The sequence below is a fragment of the Carcharhinus amblyrhynchos genome, unplaced genomic scaffold (genome assembly GCF_965287045.1).
Source record: "Carcharhinus amblyrhynchos unplaced genomic scaffold, sCarAmb.v2.hapA scaffold_493, whole genome shotgun sequence".
In the NCBI taxonomy this organism is placed as follows: Eukaryota; Metazoa; Chordata; class Chondrichthyes; order Carcharhiniformes; family Carcharhinidae; genus Carcharhinus; species Carcharhinus amblyrhynchos.
Genome location: NW_027650233.1, coordinates 105881 through 128895, shown reverse-complemented (window position 1 = coordinate 128895; position 23015 = coordinate 105881). Strand labels below are relative to the sequence as shown.

The following is a 23015-nucleotide window of genomic DNA, read 5'->3' as shown; positions in this document are numbered from 1 at the left end:
GAGTTACTCTCCGCAGGATCCCCAGTCTCTGACCTGCTCTGGGAGCCACAGTATTTATACAGCTGGGTCCAGTTCAGTTTGTGGTTAATTGTAACCCCGAGGATGGTGACAGTGGGGGATTCAGTGATGGTTACACCAATGAACATCAAGGGGCAATGGTTAGAGTGTCTCTTATTGTCACTGCTTAACATTTGTGTGGCGTGAATGTTCCTGCCATTTAGCATCACAGAATCCTACAGCACAGAAAGATGCCATTCAGCCCACAGTGCCTGCACCAACCACAATCCCACCCAGGCCCCATAACCCCATGCATTTACCCTGCTTGTCCCCCTGACACTAAGGGGCAATTTAACATGGCCAATCCATCTAACCTACGTATCTTTGGACTGTGGGAGGAAACCAGGCAGACACGGGGAGAACATGCAGACTCCACACAGACAGCGACCCAAGGCCGGAATCGAACCCGGGTCCCTGACGCTGTGAGACAGCAGTGCTAACCCACTGTGTCACCGTGCCCCCTGGGAATCGAACCCGGGTCCCTGGCTCTGTGAGACAGCAGTGTTAACCCACTGTGTCACCGTGCCCCCGGGAATCGAACCCGGGTCCCTGGCGCTGTGAGACAGCAGTGCTAACCCACTGTGTCACCGTGCCCCCGGGGAATCGAACCCGGGTCCCTGGCGCTGTGAGACAGCAGTGCTAACCCACTGTGTCACCGTGCCCCCGGGAATCGAACCCGGGTCCCTGGCGCTGTGAGACAGCAGTGTTAACCCACTGTGTCACCGTGTCCCCGGGAATCGAACCCGGGTCCCTGGCGCTGTGAGACAGCAGTGCTAACCCACTGTGTCACCGTGCCCCCCGGGAATCGAACCCGGGTCCCTGGCGCTGTGAGACAGCAGTGCTAACCCACTGTGCTACCCGTCAGCCCAAGCCTGTCTAGTTTCACGTGAGGAAGGCACAGAATGATTCGCTGGCACCAGATCTACACAGCTGCCAATACACACGCACACACGCATGCAGAGTTACAGAAACCAGGAGACTGCACAGGTTTCAGGATCTGAGAGACAGGCAGACTCTCAGCTTCCCCGGGGTGGGGGTTAACACACCACACTCCATGCAGTAAGTGCACAGGCTGGAGTAACACACATCACTCGAGTGTACAAACCTGATCTATCTAAACAGAGAGGGAGAAATAGAGAGAGAGAGAGAGAGAGTGTGAGTTAAAGTGGGCAGAAAGGGTGATGTGCAGTGCACGCAGAAACACGGTATATTCCAGTGATCAGGATCACACTAGCAGCGTGCCTGATGCATTCTGCAAACACAGCAACTAAATACAGGAGGGAGAACTGGAGACGGAGACAGAGAGCGCGAGCAGGGGGCAGCGCACGCGAGCAGGACTGCCCGACCGAAGGAGAGTTTGAGAGAGGCGGCCAGACGGAGCGAGTCTGGGTGTGATGTGGGGCAGAGAGCTCGCTCACCTCTTTCATTCCTCGGTTCTTAATGTTCAGCTTTTTGGCGTTGACAAAATCAAACAGTTTTCCGTATTCCTCCCTGGGAAAAGACAGCAGCGGGTCAGAGCGGGGCAACGCCAGAGTCCCACCTCAGCCCTGCCCGAGGCCCACCAGCCACCCCCCCCTCCCCGTCCCAGCCCACCGGTCACCATCCCCCCCCCGCCCCGGCCCACCAGCATTCCCCCCCCCCAGCCCACCAGCACCACCTCCCCCCCCCCCCCCGCCCTGCCCACCAGCACCACCTCCCCCCCGCCCACCAGTCACAGCCCCCCCCCCCCGCCCCTCGCTCACCTCTCGATGCTGCTGAATGTGTACTGACTGCCCTGTTTAGTCTCAATCTCGAAGTCGAAGGAGCGTGTAGTGGTGGTCCCACGGGCAAAGTTTACGTGAGAGATCTCGTCAAAGCGAATGTGGACAGGGGGCTTGTGGACGTAGATGAAGCCCCTCTCCAGGGGGTAGAGCAGACCCGAGCTGGCCTTATACGAACAGGAGATACAGTGTGCCCCCGAATTCCTGTGTGGGGAGGGAAGGGCAGAGACAGACAGACAGACACACACACACAGACACACACACACAGACACACACACACAGACACACACACACAGACACACACACACAGACACACACACACACACAGTTGGGGAAATTGAGGAGGCACAGAAGAGACAGTAAAAACATTCATTTAATTAACCTGTTAGTGTGGTGATAAAACTTAGTGACGTCATGGGCATCCTTCGCTGTGCTCCCTCTATAGCAAGGAATATCCTTCCTCAGATAAGGAGACTAAAACTGTACACAATACTCCAGGTGTGGCCTCCCCAACACCCTGTACAATTGCAGTAAAACATCCCTATCCCGATACTCAAATCCTCTCACTATGAACATACCATTTCCCTTCTTTACTGCCTGCTGTACCTGCGCACTTACTCTCAGTGACTGATACACGAGGACTCCAAGGTCTCGCTGAGTATCCGCCTCTCTCAATTTACACCCATTCCAGTAATAATCCAGTAATAATCGCTGAGTATCCGCCTCTCTCAATTTACACCCATTCCAGTAATAATCCAGTAATAATCGCTGAGTATCCGCCTCTCTCAATTTACACCCATTCCAGTAATAATCTGTGTTTATTATTGCTACCAAAGTGGATAACCTCACTTTTATCCACATTATTCTGCATCTGCCACGCAGATCCCCACACACTCAGCCTGTCCAAATCACACTGAAGTATCTCTGTATCCTCCTCACAGCTCACCCTCCCACCCAGCCTGGAACCATCTGCAAACCTGGGGATAATACATTCAGTTCCCTTTTCCAGATCATTCATATATAATGTGAACAGTTGGGGTCTGAGCTCAGATCCCTGCGGAACCCCACTAGTCACTGCCTGACAATCAGGAAAAGCCCCATTGATGTTAACTCTTTGCTTCCTATCTGCTAACCAGCTTTCTATCCGTCTCCAGACATTCCCTGCAATCCAACGTGATTTAACTTTCTCTGAGACTGTGTCAAAAGCCTTCTGACAGTCTAAATAAACCACATCCACTGGTTCTCCTCAAACACTCGTTACATCCTCAAAGAATTCCAATGGAAAGGATGAAGCAGAATTCTCCCTCCAACTGGACTTTTATTAAATATAAAACCTCAGGAGGATTCAAGAATGGGACTCAGCAGGTCAAACCTCAACACACAGGCAGCTGGCTGCATGGCGCACGCAGGGGGCAGGGGGGTCATTCCCCAAAGCCAACGGGCAGAGAAGGGCCAGATGGAATTTAATGTGGAAAAGTGTGAGGTTCTGCACTTTGGAAAGAGGAAACGAGGAACAGACTATTTTCTAAATGGGGAAAGGCTTAGGAAATCAGAAACACAGAGACTTGGGAATCCTTGTTCAAGATTCTCTTCAGGTTAACGTGCTGGTTCAGTCGGCAGTTAGGAAGGTAAATACAATGTTAGCATTCATGTCGAGAGGGCTAGAATACAAGAGCAGGGATGGACTTCTGAGGCTGGATAAGGCTCGGGTCAGACCAGACCAGTTTTGGGCCCCGTATCTAAGGAAGGATGTGCCGGTCTTGGAAAGGATCCAGAGGAGGTTCACAGGAACGATCCCTGGAATGAAGAGCTTGTGGTGTGAGGAACGGGTTGAGGACTCTGGGTCTGTACTCGATGGAGTTTAGAAGGATGAGGGGGTGATCTTATTGAAACTTACAGGATACTGCGAGGCCCTGGATAGAGTGGACGTGGAGAGGGTGTTTCCACTAGTAGGAAAAACTAGAACCAGAGGGAACAACCTCAGGGTAAAGGGACGATCCTTTAAAACAGAGATGAGGAGGAATTTCTTCAGCCAGAGAGTGGGGAATGTGTGGAACTCTTTGCCACAGAGGAGGCCGGGTCACTGAGTGTCTTTGAGACAGAGATAGATCGGTTCCTGATTAATAAGGGGGTCAGGGGTTATGGGGAAAAGGCAGGAGAATGGGGGATGAGAAAAATATGATCGAATGGGGGAGCAGAGTCGATGGGCCGAGTGGCCTCATTCTGCTCCTGAGTCTAAGTTTTACCCAAAACTGAGCTGCTAGTCAGCCGTGGGCCCAATATTGCTCCAAGTGGGTTATCCAGACAGAGCTGGAATGACAGGGGTTTAAAACAGTGCTCTATGCTCAGCATCCACAGAGGACCTCCCCAACACTGCGATCATCTCCAATAAACTCCGCCGTGGAAAGATCCAGAGTATCCCTCACCAGGGAGGGTCTGCCCCATTCCCAGACCCACAGGGGATGAGGGCTTGAGCGGTGGAAGGCAGGGAGGGGGTGGGGAGGGGTTTGAGTCGAGGTTTTGTGGGGGGTTAGCAGCTGTGAAGCGGAGTGTTACAGGGTGGTATTTTACTCATACAGAATTCTCTGTTCAGGGTGTCCGCAGCAGGGTTCATTCCCACACGGATTTCTCCATTATATAAACAGTCAGCGCGGGGGTGGGGGGGGGGGGCACCCTGCAGCAACAGCAAGCCTGGATTCACTCAGCACAGACCACCCCGGCGCCCCCTCCCCCGGGTACACTTACCCCACAAAGTTTCCGGGCACCGTGATCTTGCGACTGACCAGGGATTTCATGATTCGACTCACCACCTCATACAGAGGCCCCGACATCTGCTTACTCAGCTTCCCATCAAACTTCTTCATCACCTCGTCCCTGCGAGACACACAGGCAGCGTTTCAGAGAGGGGCAGCGAGGGGGGGGGGGCCGAGCGAGGGGAGCACGAGGGGGGGCCACCCACTCCATCCCTTCCCGGAGAAGCAGCTGCACTGGGAAAGTCTGTACCCTGTCGCCTCCACGAGGAGGAACCTCTCCCACACGTCCCAGTACTCACTCCCTCCTCCCCACCTCCTTCTCCCACACATCCCAGTACTCTCACCCTCCTCCCCACCTCTCCCCACACAGCCCAGTACTCACTCCCTCCTCTCCACCTCTCTCCCCACACATCCCAGTACTCCCACCCTCCTCTCCACCTCCCTCTCCCACACATCCCAGTACTCCCACCCTCCTCTCCACCTCCCTCTCCCACACATCCCAGTACTCACTCCCTCCTCTCCACCTCTCTCCCCACACATCCCAGTACTCCCACCCTCCTCTCCACCTCCCTCTCCCACACATCCCAGTACTCCCACCCTCCTCTCCACCTCCCTCTCCACACATCCCAGTACTCTCACCCTCCTCCCACCTCCCAGTACTCACTCCCCCTCCCCACCTCTCTCCCCCACACATCCCAGTACTCTCACCCTCCTCCCACCTCCCAGTACTCACTCCCTCCTCCCCACCTCTCTCTCCCACACATCCCAGTACTCTCACCCTCCTCTCCACCTCCCTCTCCCACACATCCCAGTACTCTCACCCTCCTCCCCACCTCCCTCTCCCACACATCCCAGTACTCTCACCCTCCTCCCCACCTCCCAGTACTCACTCCCTCCTCCCCACCTCTCTCTCCCACACATCCAGTACTCTCACCCTCCTCTCCACCTCCCTCTCCCACACATCCCAGTACTCTCACCCTCCTCCCCACCTCCCTCCCCACACATCCCAGTACTCTCACCCTCCTCCCCACCTCCCAGTACTCACTCCCCCCTCCCCACCTCTCTCCCCCACACATCCCAGTACTCTCACCCTCCTCCCCACCTCTCTCTCCCACACATCCCAGTACTCACTCCCTCCTCCCCACCTCTCTCTCCCACACATCCCAGTACTCACTCCCTCCTCCCCACCTCTCTCTCCCACACATCCAGTACTCACTCCCTCCTCCCCACCTCTCTCCCCCACACATCCCAGTACTCACTCCCTCCTCCCCACCTCTCTCCCCCACACATCCCAGTACTCCCACCCTCCTCCCCACCTCCCTCTCCCACACATCCCAGTACTCACTCCCTCCTCCCCACCTCCCTCTCCCACACATCCCAGTACTCACTCCCACCTCCCCACCTCCCTCTCCCACACATCCCAGTACTCTCACCCTCCTCCCCACCTCCCTCTCCACACATCCCAGTACTCACTCCCACCTCCCCACCTCCCTCTCCCACACATCCCAGTACTCTCACCCTCCTCCCCACCTCTCTCTCCCACACATCCCAGTACTCACTCCCTCCTCCCCACCTCTCTCTCCCACACATCCCAGTACTCACTCCCTCCTCCCCACCTCTCTCTCCCACACATCCCAGTACTCACTCCCTCCGCCCCACCTCTCTCTCCCACACATCCCAGTACTCACTCCTCCTCCCCACCTCTCTCTCCCACACATCCCAGTACTCACTCCCTCCTCCCCACCTCTCTCTCCCACACATCCAGTACTCTCACCCTCCTCCCCACCTCCCTCTCCCCCACACATCCCAGTACTCACTCCCTCCTCCCCACCTCCCTCCCCCACACATCCCAGTACTCACTCCCCTCCTCCCCACCTCCCTCTCCCACACATCCCAGTACTCCCACCCTCTCCCCACCTCTCTCCCCCACACATCCCAGTACTCACTCCCCTCCTCCCCACCTCTCTCTCCCACACATCCCAGTACTCACTCCCCTCCTCCCCACCTCTCTCCCCCACACATCCCAGTACTCACTCCCCTCCTCCCCACCTCTCTCTCCCACACATCCCAGTACTCCCACCCTCCTCCCACCTCTCTCCCCCACACATCCCAGTACTCACTCCCCTCCTCCCCACCTCTCTCTCCCACACATCCAGTACTCTCACCCTCCTCCCCACCTCTCTCCCCCACACATCCCAGTACTCACTCCCCTCCTCCCCACCTCTCTCCCCCACACATCCCAGTACTCACTCCCCTCCTCCCCACCTCCCTCTCCCACACATCCCCGTACTCCCACCCTCTCCCCACCTCTCTCCCCCACACATCCCAGTACTCACTCCCCTCCTCCCCACCTCTCTCTCCACACATCCCAGTACTCACTCCCCTCCTCCCCACCTCTCTCCCCCACACATCCCAGTACTCACTCCCCTCCTCCCCACCTCTCTCTCCCACACATCCCAGTACTCCCACCCTCCTCCCCACCTCTCTCCCCCACACATCCCAGTACTCACTCCCCTCCTCCCCACCTCTCTCTCCCACACATCCCAGTACTCTCACCCTCCTCCCCACCTCTCTCCCCCACACATCCCAGTACTCACTCCCCTCCTCCCCACCTCTCTCCCCCACACATCCCAGTACTCACTCCCTCCTCCCCACCTCTCTCCCCCACACATCCCAGTACTCTCACCCTCCTCCCCACCTCTCTCCCCACACATCCCAGTACTCTCACCCTCCTCCCCACCTCTCTCCCCCACACATCCCAGTACTCTCACCCTCCTCCCCACCTCTCTCCCCCACACATCCCAGTACTCACTCCCTCCTCCCCACCTCCCTCTCCCACACATCCCAGTACTCACTCCCTCCTCCCCACCTCCCTCTCCCACACACATCCCAGTACTCTCACCCTCCTCCCCACCTCCCTCTCCCCCACACATCCCAGTACTCACTCCCTCCTCCCCACCTCTCTCTCCCACACACATCCCAGTACTCACTCCCTCCTCCCCACCTCTCTCCCCCACACATCCCAGTACTCTCACCCTCCTCCCCACCTCTCTCCCCCACACATCCCAGTACTCTCACCCTCCTCCCCACCTCTCTCCCCCACACATCCCAGTACTCACTCCCTCCTCCCCACCTCTCTCTCCCACACATCCCAGTACTCACTCCCTCCTCCCCACCTCCCTCTCCCACACATCCCAGTACTCACTCCCTCCTCCCCACCTCCCTCTCCCACACACATCCCAGTACTCTCACCCTCCTCCCCACCTCCCTCTCCCCCACACATCCCAGTACTCACTCCCTCCTCCCCACCTCTCTCTCCCACACACATCCCAGTACTCACTCCCTCCTCCCCACCTCTCTCTCCCACACATCCCAGTACTCTCACCCTCCTCCCCACCTCTCTCCCCCACACATCCCAGTACTCACTCCCTCCTCCCCACCTCTCTCCCACACATCCCAGTACTCTCACCCTCCTCCCCACCTCTCTCTCCCACACATCCCAGTACTCACTCCCTCCTCCCCACCTCTCTCTCCCACACATCCCAGTACTCACTCCCTCCTCCCCACCTCTCTCTCCCACACATCCCAGTACTCACTCCCTCCTCCCCACCTCTCTCTCCCACACATCCCAGTACTCACTCCCTCCTCCCCACCTCTCTCTCCCACACATCCCAGTACTCACTCCCCTCCTCCCCACCTCCCTCTCCCCCACACATCCCAGTACTCACTCCCTCCTCCCCACCTCCCTCTCCCCCACACATCCCAGTACTCACTCCCTCCTCCCCACCTCTCTCTCCCACACATCCCAGTACTCACTCCCTCCTCCCCACCTCCCTCTCCCCCACACATCCCAGTACTCACTCCCTCCTCCCCACCTCTCTCTCCCACACATCCCAGTACTCACTCCCTCCTCCCCACCTCCCTCCCCCACACATCCCAGTACTCACTCCCTCCTCCCCACCTCTCTCTCCCACACATCCCAGTACTCACTCCCTCCTCCCCACCTCTCTCTCCCACACATCCCAGTACTCACTCCCTCCTCCCCACCTCCCTCTCCCCCACACATCCCAGTACTCTCACCCTCCTCCCCACCTCTCTCTCCCACACATCCCAGTACTCTCACCCTCCTCCCCACCTCTCTCTCCCACACATCCCAGTACTCACTCCCTCCTCCCCACCTCTCTCCCCCACACATCCCAGTACTCACTCCCTCCTCCCCACCTCTCTCTCCCACACATCCCAGTACTCACTCCCTCCTCCCCACCTCCCTCCCCCACACATCCCAGTACTCACTCCCTCCTCCCCACCTCTCTCTCCCACACATCCCAGTACTCACTCCCTCCTCCCCACCTCTCTCTCCCACACATCCCAGTACTCACTCCCTCCTCCCCACCTCCCTCTCCCCCACACATCCCAGTACTCTCACCCTCCTCCCCACCTCTCTCTCCCACACATCCCAGTACTCTCACCCTCCTCCCCACCTCTCTCTCCCACACATCCCAGTACTCACTCCCTCCTCCCCACCTCTCTCTCCCACACATCCCAGTACTCACTCCCTCCTCCCCACCTCTCTCTCCCACACATCCCAGTACTCACTCCCTCCCCCACCCCCCTCTCTCTCGCCCTCCCCCACCACTGAGTACATTCTGCCCCTCCCCCATCTTCCCCCCAACCTCTCACTCTCCCTCCCCTTCATTCCCATGCCCTCGCTCCCTCCCCAGAAGTGTTGTGGTCGCCCTCCACCATCCTCCCTCTCTCTCCCTCTCTCTCTCTCTCTACGGCTGTTCTCCTCTCCCATTCCCACACTCACTCGCTCATGTTCAGCGTCAGGGACAGTTCGTCATCTTTTGGAGAAAAGCAGGATCAGGAATGGGTATCGAGTCTGTCCCTGCTTGATTGGAGGATCCAAACTGATCTGCAACAGAGAATGACCAATCATCAAACCCGACTCCGTGCTGTACCTGTCCTGGGAGTGTTTGATGGGGGGACAGTGTAGAGGGAGCTTTACTCTGTATCTAACCTGTGCTGTACCTGTCCTGGGAGTGTTTGATGGGGGGACAGTGTAGAGGAGCTTTACTCTGTATCTAACCCCGTGCTGTACCTGTCCTGGGAGTGTTTGATGGGGGACAGTGTAGAGGGAGCTTTACTCTGTATCTAACCCCAGTCTGTACGTGTCCTGGGAGTGTTTGATGGGGACAGTGTAGAGGGAGCTTTACTCTGTATCTAACCCTGTGCTGCACCTGTCCTGGAGTGTTTGATGGGGGGACAGTGTAGAGGGAGCTTTACCTCTGTATCTACTCCGTGCTGTACCTGTCCTGGGAGTGTTTGATGGGGACAGTGTAGAGGGAGCTTTACTCTGTATCTAACCCCATGCTGTACCTGTCCTGGGAGTGTTTGATGGGGACAGTGTAGAGGGAGCTTTACTCTGTATCTAACCCCATGCTGTACCTGTCCTGGGGGTGTTTGACAGGGACAGTGTAGAGGCAGCTTTACTCTGTATCTAACTCCGTGCTGTACCTGTCCTGGGAGTGTTTGATGGGGGACAGTGTAGAGGGAGCTTTACTCTGTATCTAACCCGTGCTGTACCTGTCCTGGGAGTGTTTGATGGGGGGGGGGACAGTGTAGAGGCAGCTTTACTCTGTATCTAACTCCGTGCTGTACCTGTCCTGGGAGTGTTTGATGGGGACAGTGTAGACGGAGCTTTACTCTGATCTAACCCCATGCTGTACCTGTCCTGGGAGTGTTTGATGGGACAGTGTAGAGGGAGCTTTACTCTGTATCTAACCCCGTGCTGTACCTGTCCTGGAGTGTTTGATGGGGACAGTGTAGAGGGAGCTTTACTCTGTATCTAACCCCGTGCTGTACCTGTCCTGGGAGTGTTTGATGGGGACAGTGTAGAGGGAGCTTTACTCTGTATCTAACCCTGTGCTGTACCTGTCCTGGGAGTGTTTGATGGGGACAGTGTAGAGGGAGCTTTACTCTGTATCTAACCCTGTGCTGTACCTGTCCTGGGAGTGTTTGATGGGGGGACAGTGTAGAGGAAGCTTTACTCTGTATCTAACCCCGTGCTGTACCTGTCTGGGAGTGTTTGATGGGGGGGACAGTGTAGAGGGAGCTTTACTCTGTATCTAACCCCGTGCTGTACCTGTCCTGGGAGTGTTTGATGGGGGACAGTGTAGAGGGAGCTTTACTCTGTTCTAACCCCGTGCTGTACCTGTCCTGGGAGTGTCTGATGGGGGACAGTGTAGAGGGAGCTTTACTCTGTATCTAACCCCGTGCTGTCCCTGTCCTGGGAGTGTTTGATGGGGGGACAGTGTAGAGGGAGCTTTACTCTGTATCTAACCCCGTGCTGTACCTGTCCTGGGAGTGTTTGATGGGGAGACAGTGTAGAGGGAGCTTTACTCTGTATCTACCCCGTGCTGTACCTGTCCTGGGAGTGTTTGATGGGGACAGTGTAGAGGAGCTTTACTCTGTATCTAACCCCGTGCTGCACCTGTCCTGGGAGTGTTTGATGGGGAGACAGTGTAGAGGGAGCTTTACTCTGTATCTAACCCCGTGCTGCACCTGTCCTGGGAGTGTTTGATGGGGGGACAGTGTAGAGGGAGCTTTACTCTGTATCTAACCCCGTGCTGTACCTGTCCTGGGAGTGTTTGATGGGGGGACAGTGTAGAGGGAGCTTTACTCTGTATCTAACCCCGTGCTGTACCTGTTCTGGGAGTGTTTGATGGGGGGACAGTGTAGAGGAAGCTTTACTCCATGCTGTACTTACCACAAAGAACATTTGTCTCTGGTCCTTGTGTGGCAGCAGGAAGAGACGGAGAACGGTGGTGTACGGGATCTTGTAGTCGAAGGTTTTGCCGTGAAGGTGCAGGAAGGCGGGGTAGATTCGGATATCGTAACGACCTCGTGGGGTGAGACACTGCAATTCCCGGAAGATGCACAATGCATCCCCTGTTGCCTGGATAATGTCAGCCTTTGACAGAACGTTCTGGGAGAAAGCCTGGGGAACGGCAAGTGCCACATCAACATATTTGAGATAATTGGCATATCACCCATCACTCACCCCTCAATCTGCTGCCTGAATTAGAAACTTAGAGATGGTCTTCGATGGGAGAGTGAGAGGATTAGAGGGAGGGTCTTCAATGGAGAGTTAGGGGATTAGAGAGAAGGTCTTCAATGGGAGAGTGAGACGTATAAGATGATGAATGGATGGATAGGATAGAGGTGGAGAGACTCTTCCCGCTCAGAAAGGACAGTAGGACTAGGGGGTACAGCCTCAGGATAAAGGGGGGCCAGTTTAGAACGGAGTTGAGGAGGAACTTCTTCACTCAAAGGGTGGTGAATCTCTGGAATTCTCTGCCCGTTGAAGTGGTGGAAGCTGCCACACTCAATATTTTTAAAACGCGGTTGATAGGTTTTTGATAAGCAAGGGGATTAAGGGTTATGGGGAGAGGGCGGGAATGTGGAACTGAGCCACGACAGATCAGCCATGATCTTATTGAATGGCGGGGCAGGCTCGAGGGCTAGATGGCCTACTCCTGCTCCTATTTCTTATGTTCTTATGTTCGGGGATTAGGGGGATGGAATTCAATGGGAGAGTTAGGGGATTAGAGGATGGTCTTCGAAGGGAGTTAGGGGATTAGAGGATGGTCTTCGAAGGGAGTTAGGGGATTAGAGGGATGGTCTTCGATAGGAGAGTTAGGGGATTAGAGGGATGGTCTTCAATGGGAGTTAGGGGATTAGAGGGATGGTCTTCGATGGGAGTTAGGGGATTAGAGGGATGGTCTTCGATGGGAGTTAGGGGATTAGAGGGATGGTCTTCGATGGGAGTTAGGGGATTAGAGGATGGTCTTCGATGGGGGTTAGGGGATTAGAGGATGGTCTTCGATGGGAGTTAGGGGATTAGAGGATGGTCTTCGATGGGAGTTAGGGGATTAGAGGATGGTCTTCGATGGGAGTTAGGGGATTAGAGGATGGTCTTCGACGGGAGTTAGGGATTAGAGGATGGTCTTCGACGGGAGTTAGGGGATTAGAGGATGGTCTTCGATGGGAGTTAGGGGATTAGAGGATGGTCTTCGACGGGAGTTAGGGATTAGAGGATGGTCTTCGATGGAGTTAGGGGATTAGAGGATGGTCTTCGATGGGAGTTAGGGGATTAGAGGATGGTCTTCGATGGGAGTTAGGGGATTAGAGGATGGTCTTCGATGGGAGTTAGGGGATTAGAGGATGGTCTTCGATGGGAGTTAGGGGATTAGAGGATGGTCTTCGATGGGAGTTAGGGGATTAGAGGATGGTCTTCGATGGGAGTTAGGGTAGGGGATTAGAGGATGGTCTTCGATGGAGTTAGGGGATTAGAGGATGGTCTTCGATGGGAGTTAGGGGATTAGAGGATGGTCTTCGATGGGAGTTAGGGGATTAGAGGATGGTCTTCGATGGGAGTTAGGGGATTAGAGGATGGTCTTCGATGGGAGTTAGGGGATTAGAGGGATGGTCTTTGATGGGAGTTAGGGGATTAGAGGGATGGTCTTTGATGGGAGAGTTAGGGGATTAGAGGGATGGTCTTCGATGGGAGAGTTAGGGGATTAGAGGGAGGGTCTTTGACAGTTGAACAGTATCTCTCACCTCGACTGGGTCCATTCCGTCCTCCTGCGATGGTGGGACGTAGAATCGGACTTCCATCAGGGAGACCTCAGCATCATCGTTCTGGTGGAATTCCAGGGTCACCTCGTTCTTGCCGGTGGTGCACTGCGAGACATTGGTCAGTGGGATCTCGAAGGCTGACTGCTCGCCGATATCGAAGGACAGCAGCTGTCCTGTGGGGGACGGGGCGGGGGGCAGGGAGGGCAGCGGGGGGGGGCATGGAGAGTCAGGGAGGGCGGGGGGGGGGGCATGGAGAGGCAGGGAGGGCAGTGGGGGTGGAGAATGGTGCAGAAACATATCAGAAGATTCACACACCCTCACGTGCCCTGCTATTGCCTATTCAATCCCAGAGCCACCCCACACAGTGACTCCCCCTCAGCGCCAGGCCAGTCAGAATGATTCCGAAGGCCCCAACATCCTCTCCCCCAAAACCACACAAGTGGTGGCCATTCAGTACATCAACCTGCTGCAAGATCTTTCAAAGCTTGATCCAATTCACCCCCACACTCTCTGCTCTGCCCCTGCCTCACCCTCCGCGTTTCCCTGGAAATTTTCCCCCTTCCAGTGTTTCCCCAATTGCCCCTTTCACCTCTCCCGATAAAATCTGCCTCCACTGCCCGTTCCGGCAGCACTTTCCAGATCGCAACAACTCACTGCTGTGTAAACAAACAATTCTCCTCATCTCCCCCACTCCCGATTCTCTTCAATCTGTGTCCTCCCTACAGAGCAGGGCCCAGAAGGGCACACACTGCCCCAGCTGCAGCTGAACCAGTGTTCGATTCAAGCTTAACTGAATATCTTGTACAAGTACGGTGGTTGCAACTGGAATGCCTGACAGCGCGGCGCTCCCTCAGCACTGACCCTCTGACAGTGCGGCACTCCCTCAGCACTGACCCTCTGACAGTGCGGCACTCCCTCAGCACTGACCCTCTGACAGTGCGGCACTCCCTCAGCACTGACCCTCTGACAGTGCGGCACTCCCTCAGCACTGACCCTCTGACAGTGCGGCACTCCCTCAGCACTGACCCTCTGACAGTGCGGCACTCCCTCAGCACTGATCCTCTGACAGCGCGGCGCTCCCTCAGCACTGACCCTCTGACAGCGCGGCACTCCCTCAGCACTGACCCTCTGACAGTGCGGCACTCCCTCAGCACTGACCCTCTGACAGTGCGGCGCTCCCTCAGCACTGACCCTCTGACAGTGCGGCACTCCCTCAGCACTGACCCTCTGACAGTGCGGCGCTCCCTCAGCACTGACCCTCTGACAGTGCGGCACTCCCTCAGCACTGACCCTCTGACAGTGCGGCGCTCCCTCAGCACTGACCCTCTGACAGCACACTCACCATTGAATCGAGCTGTACCCCAATTCCAGCCTTTCACACACATGTCCTTCTCGTGGAGATCTACCTGGTAATGGGATTTGAAATAATCCGCCATTTTGTCAAAATCCTAAAAACAAAAATCACAACTCATCAGGTCAGGTGTCACATCCCTCGGTTAGACCCACACTGGGAGCACCGTGCACAGTTCCGGTCTCCCTATCCCTCGGTTAGACCCACACTGGGATCACCGTGCACAGTTCCAGTCTCCGTATCCCTCGGTTAGACCCACACTGGGAGCACCGTGCACAGTTCCAGTCTCCATATCCCTCGGTTAGACCCACACTGGGAGCACCGTGCACAGTTCCGGTCTCCCTATCCCCTCGGTTAGACCCACACTGGGATCACCGTGCACAGTTCCAGTCTCCGTATCCCTCGGTTAGACCCACACTGGGAGCACCGTGCACAGTTCCAGTCTCCGTATCCCTCGGTTAGACCCACACTGGGAGCACCGTGCACAGTTCCAGTCTCCGTATCCCTCGGTTAGACCCACACTGGGAGCACCGTGCACAGTTCCGGTCTCCGTATCCCTCAGTTAGACCCACACTGGGAGCACCGTGCACAGTTCCAGTCTCCGTATCCCTCGGTCAGACCCACACTGGGAGCACCATGCACAGTTCCAGTCTCCGTATCCCTCGGTCAGACCCACACTGGGAGCACCGTGCACAGTTCCAGTCTCCCTATCCCTCGGTTAGACCCACACTGGGAGCACCATGCACAGTTCCAGTCTCCGTATCCCTCGGTCAGACCCACACTGGGAGCACCGTGCACAGTTCCAGTCTCCCTATCCCTCGGTTAGACCCACACTGGGAGCACCGGGATGGGGGGAATATTAACACCTGCACGTGCCTATCTGATGGGCTGAACGCCCTAATTCCCAATAGTAACAACGGATGTATTTGCAGAGGTTACAGTACGCTGACAGGGATGTCTAGGAGGAAGATCGAGCTGGGGGAGCGCGCGAACATTCTCACCCCCTCTCGGAATCCATCGAACTTGCAGAGGTTGCCGTTGCGGAGTTGTAGTTTGATTCCATAACCCCTGGCGACACGGCGCCACACTCCCTCACTGACATCCGCAGCCTGCACACTGTCCACTTTCCCAGTCTTATTGTTCTTGAAAACGATACTCTGTCGACTCAGTCGCAGTCGACCATCGATCTGGCAGCCAGGAGGAAGGAAAAAGGATATTAGAGATTCACCATTCCAACCCCCCACCACCACCATCGCCATGAGAGACTGCCCCCTCCACCCGGGGGGGATTGTAGTGCCCGTACTCGCATCACCTGCTGTCCGCCCCTGCTGTCAGCCCCTGCTGTCAGCCCCTGCGCCAACCCCCCCTACAGCTCCCCGGGGTCAGCCCCTGCACCCACCCTCCCCCCCCCCACCCAGCTCCCCGGGGTCAGCCCCCACGCGCCCCCCCCCCACCCCCAGATTCCCACTCCACCCGTGCCCACCCCCACAGCTCCCCGGGGTCAGCCCCTGCACCCACCCTCCCCCCCCCCGACCCAGCTCCCCGGGGTCAGCCCCCACACCCCCCCCAATCCCAGCTCCCCGCTCCACCCGCGCCCAGCCCCCACCCCCAGATTCCCACTCCACCCGCGCCCACCCCCACAGCTCCCCGGGGTCAGCCCGCGCCCACCCCCGCTCCCCCACTGCCCCGTCGCACCATTATTCCTTTCAGCTCCTGGTAGATATCGTTGTACTCCAGGATCTCGGTACCCGACATGTTGACGGACGCCGTGAGCGGTGTCCCCCCCCTCGGTGCGTCACCCTCCCCCTCCCCCCGGAGCCTCACTCAGAGTCCAGTGACCGACTCCCCCCAACCCCAATGCCGCTCAGCTTGGGACGCTGACCCCTGACCCCCCTCCGGCCGCTGACCCCTGACCCCCCTCCGGCCGCTGACCCCTGACCGCCCCCTCCGGCCGCTGACCCCTGACCCCCCTCCGGCCGCTGACCCCTGACCGCCCACTCCGGCCGCTGACCGCTGACCCCCCTCCGGCCGCTGACCCCTGACCCCCCTCCGGCCGCTGACCCTTGACCCCCTCCGGCCGCTGACCCTTGACCCCCTCCGGCCGCTGCCCCCTGGTCCTGGAGCCGGTGCCCACGTTCTGCCTCGGGCAGCGCCGGTCCCCGGGATCTGGGCTCTCTGGTCAGCTCCGGCCACTCAGTCCTGGGGTCCCTCCTCCTATACCCCCCAAGTCCCTCACCCCCGCCCCCAGTTCCTGTTCAGCCCCCCCTCTGTCCCTCTGACCCTCCAGTCCCTCACTCCGCCTCAAGCCGCCCCTCCACCGGCTCCCCCTCCCGCCACTGCGCCGCTAGGAGGAAAACCACGTGACAACAGGAACCGGAAACCCGGCGAACAGGAACCGGAAGCCCGACTGGCAGCTTTGCTCCACCCCTCCTCCTGACGTCACCGGAACCGGATTACACAGGAACCGGATGTTTTGCGATGGGCATGGAACTGGAACCGGAAGCTGCTTCGATTCGCTGGGGTCATAGGGTCATCAGCTGCCCGTCGGAAGGTTGAAAACAATTTTTTTTTTAAAGAGAGACTTTTCCAATTCATTCCTCGCGTCATTTCTCTCGGAATTCGAGACTATTAAAGCCTAAATGTGTAAAACAAAATAGAAATGCGGCTTATTTCTGGAGATGGTCCGCCGCGGTCAGGGGTCAAATGTCAGTGCCCGACAGTGAATTTTTTGTTGCCATGTCGAGACGTCACGTCTGGCACGGGTTTCCCGCCACTTTCAACAGACAATTCTTTTTCAATCTGTTATTTATCGTCCTTTCCGGAGCTAAGATTCTCTCCCAATTTATTCATCAACCTGACCCTTGTTTTTAAAATCAAAAAGAATTCGTCTGAAAATAGAATCAGCAGGTGGCCTCTGACGCCGCGCATGCGTATCTCTCCGTGTGTGCGGAAGTGAGCGGCCATCTTTGTAGGGGGCAAGCTGCAGCAGAACGCATGCGCCCATGATACCAAGTGGCCATGTTTGTCAGGGGCGGTTTCAGAATAGCGCACGCGCAGTGACCATCTTTGTAGGGGGCAAACTGCAGCCGAGCGCATGCACCCGAGCTGCCGGGCGGCCATGTTTGTAAGGGGCGGATTCAGAATAGCGCACACAGAGTGGCCATTTCGTAGGGGGCAACCTGCAGCAGAGCGCATGCGCCCGTACTGCCTGGTGGCCATGTTTGTAAGGGGCGGATTCAGAACAGCGCACGCGCAGTGGCCATCTTTGTAGGGGGCAACCTGCAGCATGCTATGCATGGAACCCCAATGGAAGCAATGGAACCCCCTCCACTCTGAGACCCTGCCCTCGGATTCCAGCCTCTCCATATAATGGAACTATCTTCCCCACATCACCACTATCCAGGCCTTTCAGTATTCTCTATATTTCAATGACATTCCCCCCCTTATCCTTCTAAACTCCATTGAGCACAGACCCAGAGTCCTCACAATCAATCCTACGTTTCTGAATTTGTCCCTAATGCTACCAAGGCATGAACCTCCTCAAATAAGGAGATCGATACTGTCCATGATGTGGAGATGCCGGCGAGCCCTGTAAGAAGTCTCACAATAGGTTAAAGTCCAACATTTGGTAACACAAGTTTTCAAAGCATTGCTCCTTCATCAGATGAGTGCAGGATTGAGGTCACAAACAGGGCATATATAGACACAAACTCAATTTACAAGATAATCATTGGAATGCGAATCTTAACCGTCATTGTGACGTGAACCCAAGATTGAGTTCGTCCCATGAGGCCGTTCCCTTGCATGTGGAAGTTAGTACCAGTTTCTGCTCAGCGATTCTGCATTGCGTATCTTGAAGGCCGTCTTGGAGAACACCTGAAGACTTGATTACCTGTTAACACTCACATTCCAATCATTATCTTGTCGTTGAGTTTGTGTCTATCCATGCCCTGTTTGTGAACACAATTCCTCACTCACCTGATGAAGGAGCAGCACTCCGAAAGCTCGTGCTAACTGTTGAACTTTAACCTGGTGTTATGAAACTTCTTGCTGTCCATGTTGTGAATGACAGAGCAAAGCTAGCAGCGCACTAATATATCACGGTGATAGTTTGCCACATCTTATTTGTGTCACAAAGTATGTCACGTGTGACAGCTCCTCAACTTGAAACATTGGTCCATCTGTGGTGGCTAGTTTTGATTTTGGAATGGTGTGAGGGATCACGTCACACCACCAATGAGAATAACCCTGATCATCGTGAAACAATTACTGAAAGCTGAAAGAAACGACAAATACACATGACTAAGACTGTAACACTCTAGAAAATTATATGTATGAACCATTAAACACGCACAGTTTATACAGAAATTACCCCTTGTTCAAAAATTTATGCCAGATAGATTGGGACTTTTTTCTCTGGAGTGTAGGAGTCTGAGGGATAATCTTATAGAGGTCTATAAAATAATGAGGGGCACAGATCAGCGAGATAGTCAATATCTTTTCCCCCAAAGGTAGGGGAGTCTAAAACTAGAGGGCATAGGTTTAAGGTGAGAGGGGAGAGATACAGAAGGGTCCAGAGGGGCAATTTTTTCACACAGAGGGTGGTGAGTGTCTGGAACGAGCTGCCAGAGGCAGTAGTAGAGGCGGGGACAATTTTGTCTTTTAAAAAGCATTTAGACAGTTACATGGGTACGATGGGTATAGAGGGATATGGGCAAATGTGGGAAATTGGGATTAGCTTAAGGGTTAAAAAGGGGCAGCATGGAGAAGTTGGGCTGTATGTATTAGCATAGAATGAAAAGTATTTTTACTCGCGCACTATACAGATACAACATACCATTCATAGAGAAGGAAAGGAGAGGGTGCAGAATAGAACATAAGAACGTAAGAATATAAGAAATAGGAGCAGGAGTAGGCCATCTAGCCCCTTCGAGCCTGCCCCGCCATTCAATAAGATCATGGCTGATCTGTCGTGGCTCAGTTCCACTTTCCCGCCCTCTCCCCATAACCCTTAATCCCCTCTCTTATCAAAAACCCATCAACCCGCGTCTTAAAAATATTTAGCGAGGCAGCCTCCAGCACTTCAACGGGCAGAGAATTCCAGAGATTCACCACCCTTTGAGTGAAGAAGTTCCTCCTCAACTCTGTTCTAAACCGCCCTCCCTTTATCTTGAGGCTGTGCCCCCTAGTCCTACTGTCCTTTCTGAGCGGGAAGAGTCTCTCCACCTCTATCCTATCCATCCCATTCATCATCTTATACGTCTCAATGAGATCTCCCCTCATTCTTCTAAACTCTAACGAGTACAAGCCTAGTTTATTCAGCCTCTCCTCATAGCTCAACCCCCTCAACTCCGGTATCAGCCTAGTAAACCTCCTCTGCACTCCCTCCAAGGCCAAAATATCCTTGCGTAAGTGCGGCGCCCAAAACTGCACACAGTACTCCAGCTGCGGCCTCACCAATGCCCTATACAGCTGCAGCAAGACCTCCCTACTTTTATATTCAATCCCCCTCGCTATGAATGTAGTGTTACAGTCACAGCGAGGGTGTAGAGAAAAATCAACTTAATGTGAGGTCGGTCCATTCAGAAGTCTGACAGCAGCAGGGAAGAAGCTGTTCTTGAGTCGGTCGGTACGGGACCTCAGACTTTTGTATCTTTTTCCTGACGGAAGAAGGTGGAAGAGAGAATGTCCGGGGTGTGTGGGATCCTTAATTATGCCGGCTGCTTTTCCCCGAGGCAGCGGGAAGTGTAGACAGAGTCAATGGATGGGAGGCTGGTTTGTGTGATGGATTGGGGGCTACATTCACCACCCTTTTGTAGTTCCTTGCGGCCTTGGGCAGAGCAGGATCCCAGACCAATCTGTGATACAACCAGAAAGAATGCTTTCTATGGGGCATCTGTAAAAGTTGGTGAGAGTCGTAGCGGACATGCCAAATTTCCTTAGTCTTCTGAGAAAGTGGAGGGGTTTTCTTAATTATAGAATCAGCATGGGGGGGGACCAGGACAGGTTGCTGGTGATCTGGACACCTAGAAATTTTCTACTCCATCCCCGTTGATGTAGACAGGGACATGTTCTCCTTTACACTTCCTGAAGTTGATGAGAATCTCCTTGGTTTTGTTGACATTGAGGGAGAGATTATTGTTGCTGCCCCAGTTCACCAGATTCTCGATCTCATTCCTGTTCTCTGTCCCGTCATTGTTTGAGATCCGACCCACTATGGTGGGGTCATCAGCAAACTGGAAAATGGAATGGGAGGGGAATTTGTCCGCACGGTGATCGGTGTATAAGGAGTATAAGTATTCAGTATATAGTGTGTAGGTGTCGTAGTGTTAAGTATATCGGTTTCTAAGTATTAAACCACCATCCAAATCTTGTCTTCCTAAAATCCCAGGCTGTATCAATCCTCCACTGGATTAGACTGGGAGACTCCTGGTTCAGGTCCCACTCCAGGACTTGGAACCAGAATGAGGAAGAATTTCTTCAGCCAGAGGGTGGTGAATCTGTGGAACCCATTGACACCTGGAGTTACTGTGTACAGTTTTGGTCTCCTTACTTGAGAAAGGATATACTGGCACTGGAGGGGGTGCAGAGGAGATTCACTAGGGTGATTCCGGAGTTGAGAGGGTTGGATTATGAGGAGAGACTGAGTAGACTGGGGCTATACTCATTGGAATTCAGAAGAATGAGGGGAGATCTTATAGAAATATATAAGATTATGAAGGGGATAGATAAGATAGAAGCAGGGAGGTTGTTTCCACTGGCGGGTGAAACTAGAACTAGGGGGCATGGTCTCAGAATAAGGGGGAGCAGATTTAGGACTGAGTGAGGAGGAACTTCTTCACACAAAGGATTGTGAATCTGTGGAAATCCCTGCCCAGTTGAGGCTCCCTCACTGAATGTTTTTAGGGCAAGGAGAGATAAATGTTTGAACAGTAAAGGAATTAAGGGTTATGGTGAGCGGGCGGGTAAGTGGAGCTGAGTCCATGAAAAGATCAGCCATGATCTTATTGAATGGGGGAGCAGGCTCGAGGGGCCGAATGGCCCCCTCCTGCTCACAGTTCACAGAGGAGGCCGGCTCATTGAGTGTCTTTAAGTCAGAGAGAGATGGGTCTTTGATTGGTGAGGGGATCAGAGGCGAGGGGGAAAAGGAAGGAGAATGGGGATGAGGAACTGATCAGCCAGGATTGAATGGTGGGGCCGAGTGGCCTCATTCTCCTCCGAGGTCTTATGGTTCTATGAGGTTTTTCACTCCAGGTGTGATTCTATTGACCCAGTATGAAGCTTTCATTAAAACAAACTTTATTTAACAACACAGTGAAAATGTAACAAGGGAATTAGCGTATTGAAATACTGAAACATAAAGTCTAATTCCTCACAGCCACCTCTGTCTATCGTTCCAAATTAAGGAAAATCTTCACACACGCCTGGCCCGGGGAATACTCAGCACAAAATGAATATTGTCACCCAGGTGGTCGGTTTTTAACATCTCTGGACAGAGATCCAGAGAGACTCCAGTCTTCACATTCCCATACAGCAGGCTGCAGAGAAAGAGGCAGAATTCAGAGGAAGATTCCTGTTTTTTGGCAGCTCCCAGTCTCCCAATCTTCAGAGAGAGGGAGAAATAGCTACTTCTCTCCACCCTTCACAAGCAGCTCCAGAGATTGTTTCCTCCGCCAACCCGCTCTCCTCCCAGTCACATAACTTTTCCCATCAACCAACGTAACCGTGTCCCACTCTGGAAAGACCCTGGGGTGGTAAAGAGTTAAACAGCAGATTGAAAACAGTCTCCAGACGTTAGGTTTCTGCGGTGCCAACACGGGGCTGCCAGTGACAGACACTGAGATCCTGGGTGAATGGCACCGACCACCCCCAAAATCCCAGAACAAGGAACCTGACACAAACCTTCGAGGCTCAGAGTCATCACAGAAGGAGCTGACGGAAGGTTTCTCCGACCAATACCTGGAATGGAAGGTTGTTGCACGAGGACACAGGAACACAGGGAAAAGGAGGAGGCCATTCAGCCCCTTGATCCTGCTCCCCCATTCAGTCAGATCATTGGCTGATCTGATTGTAACCTCGATCCCACATCCTGCTGAACGCCAATAACCTTTCACCCCCCGATAACCATTCACACCCCGATAACCTTTCACCCCAATAACTTTTCACCCTCCGATAACCTTTCACCCTCCAATAACCTCTCACCCCTCCACCCCCCCACCCCGCCCAGCCTGTTGTAAAACTCGGCTTGTATCCAATGGGTGGGAGCAACTTAATCAGAACCTTCAAGATGCTGAGGGTGCTGACAGGATGGATTTATTATTGTCCCGTGTACTGGGATCCAGTGAAAAGTATTGTTTCTTGCGTGCTATACAGACAAAGCATACTGTTCATAGAGAAAGGAAAGGAGAGGGTGCAGAATGTAGTGTTACAGTCACAGCGAGGGTGTAGAGAAAG

At 54.7% G+C, this 23015-nt stretch overlaps 1 protein-coding gene across 1 annotated transcript; it reads right to left on the bottom strand.

The window, feature by feature from the left end:
- Positions 1 to 1217: 1217 nt before the first annotated feature.
- On the bottom strand, positions 1218 to 16344 carry LOC145339481 (FACT complex subunit SSRP1-like). The gene is given in 10 exon segments (XM_080183950.1): positions 1218 to 1548; positions 1800 to 2021; positions 4563 to 4691; positions 9381 to 9418; positions 9420 to 9485; positions 11340 to 11570; positions 13193 to 13383; positions 14553 to 14658; positions 15563 to 15748; positions 16257 to 16344. Coding segments are annotated over 10 exon segments (1560 nt in total). The 5' UTR covers positions 16317 to 16344.
- Between the last annotated feature and the right edge of the window lie 6671 nt (positions 16345 to 23015).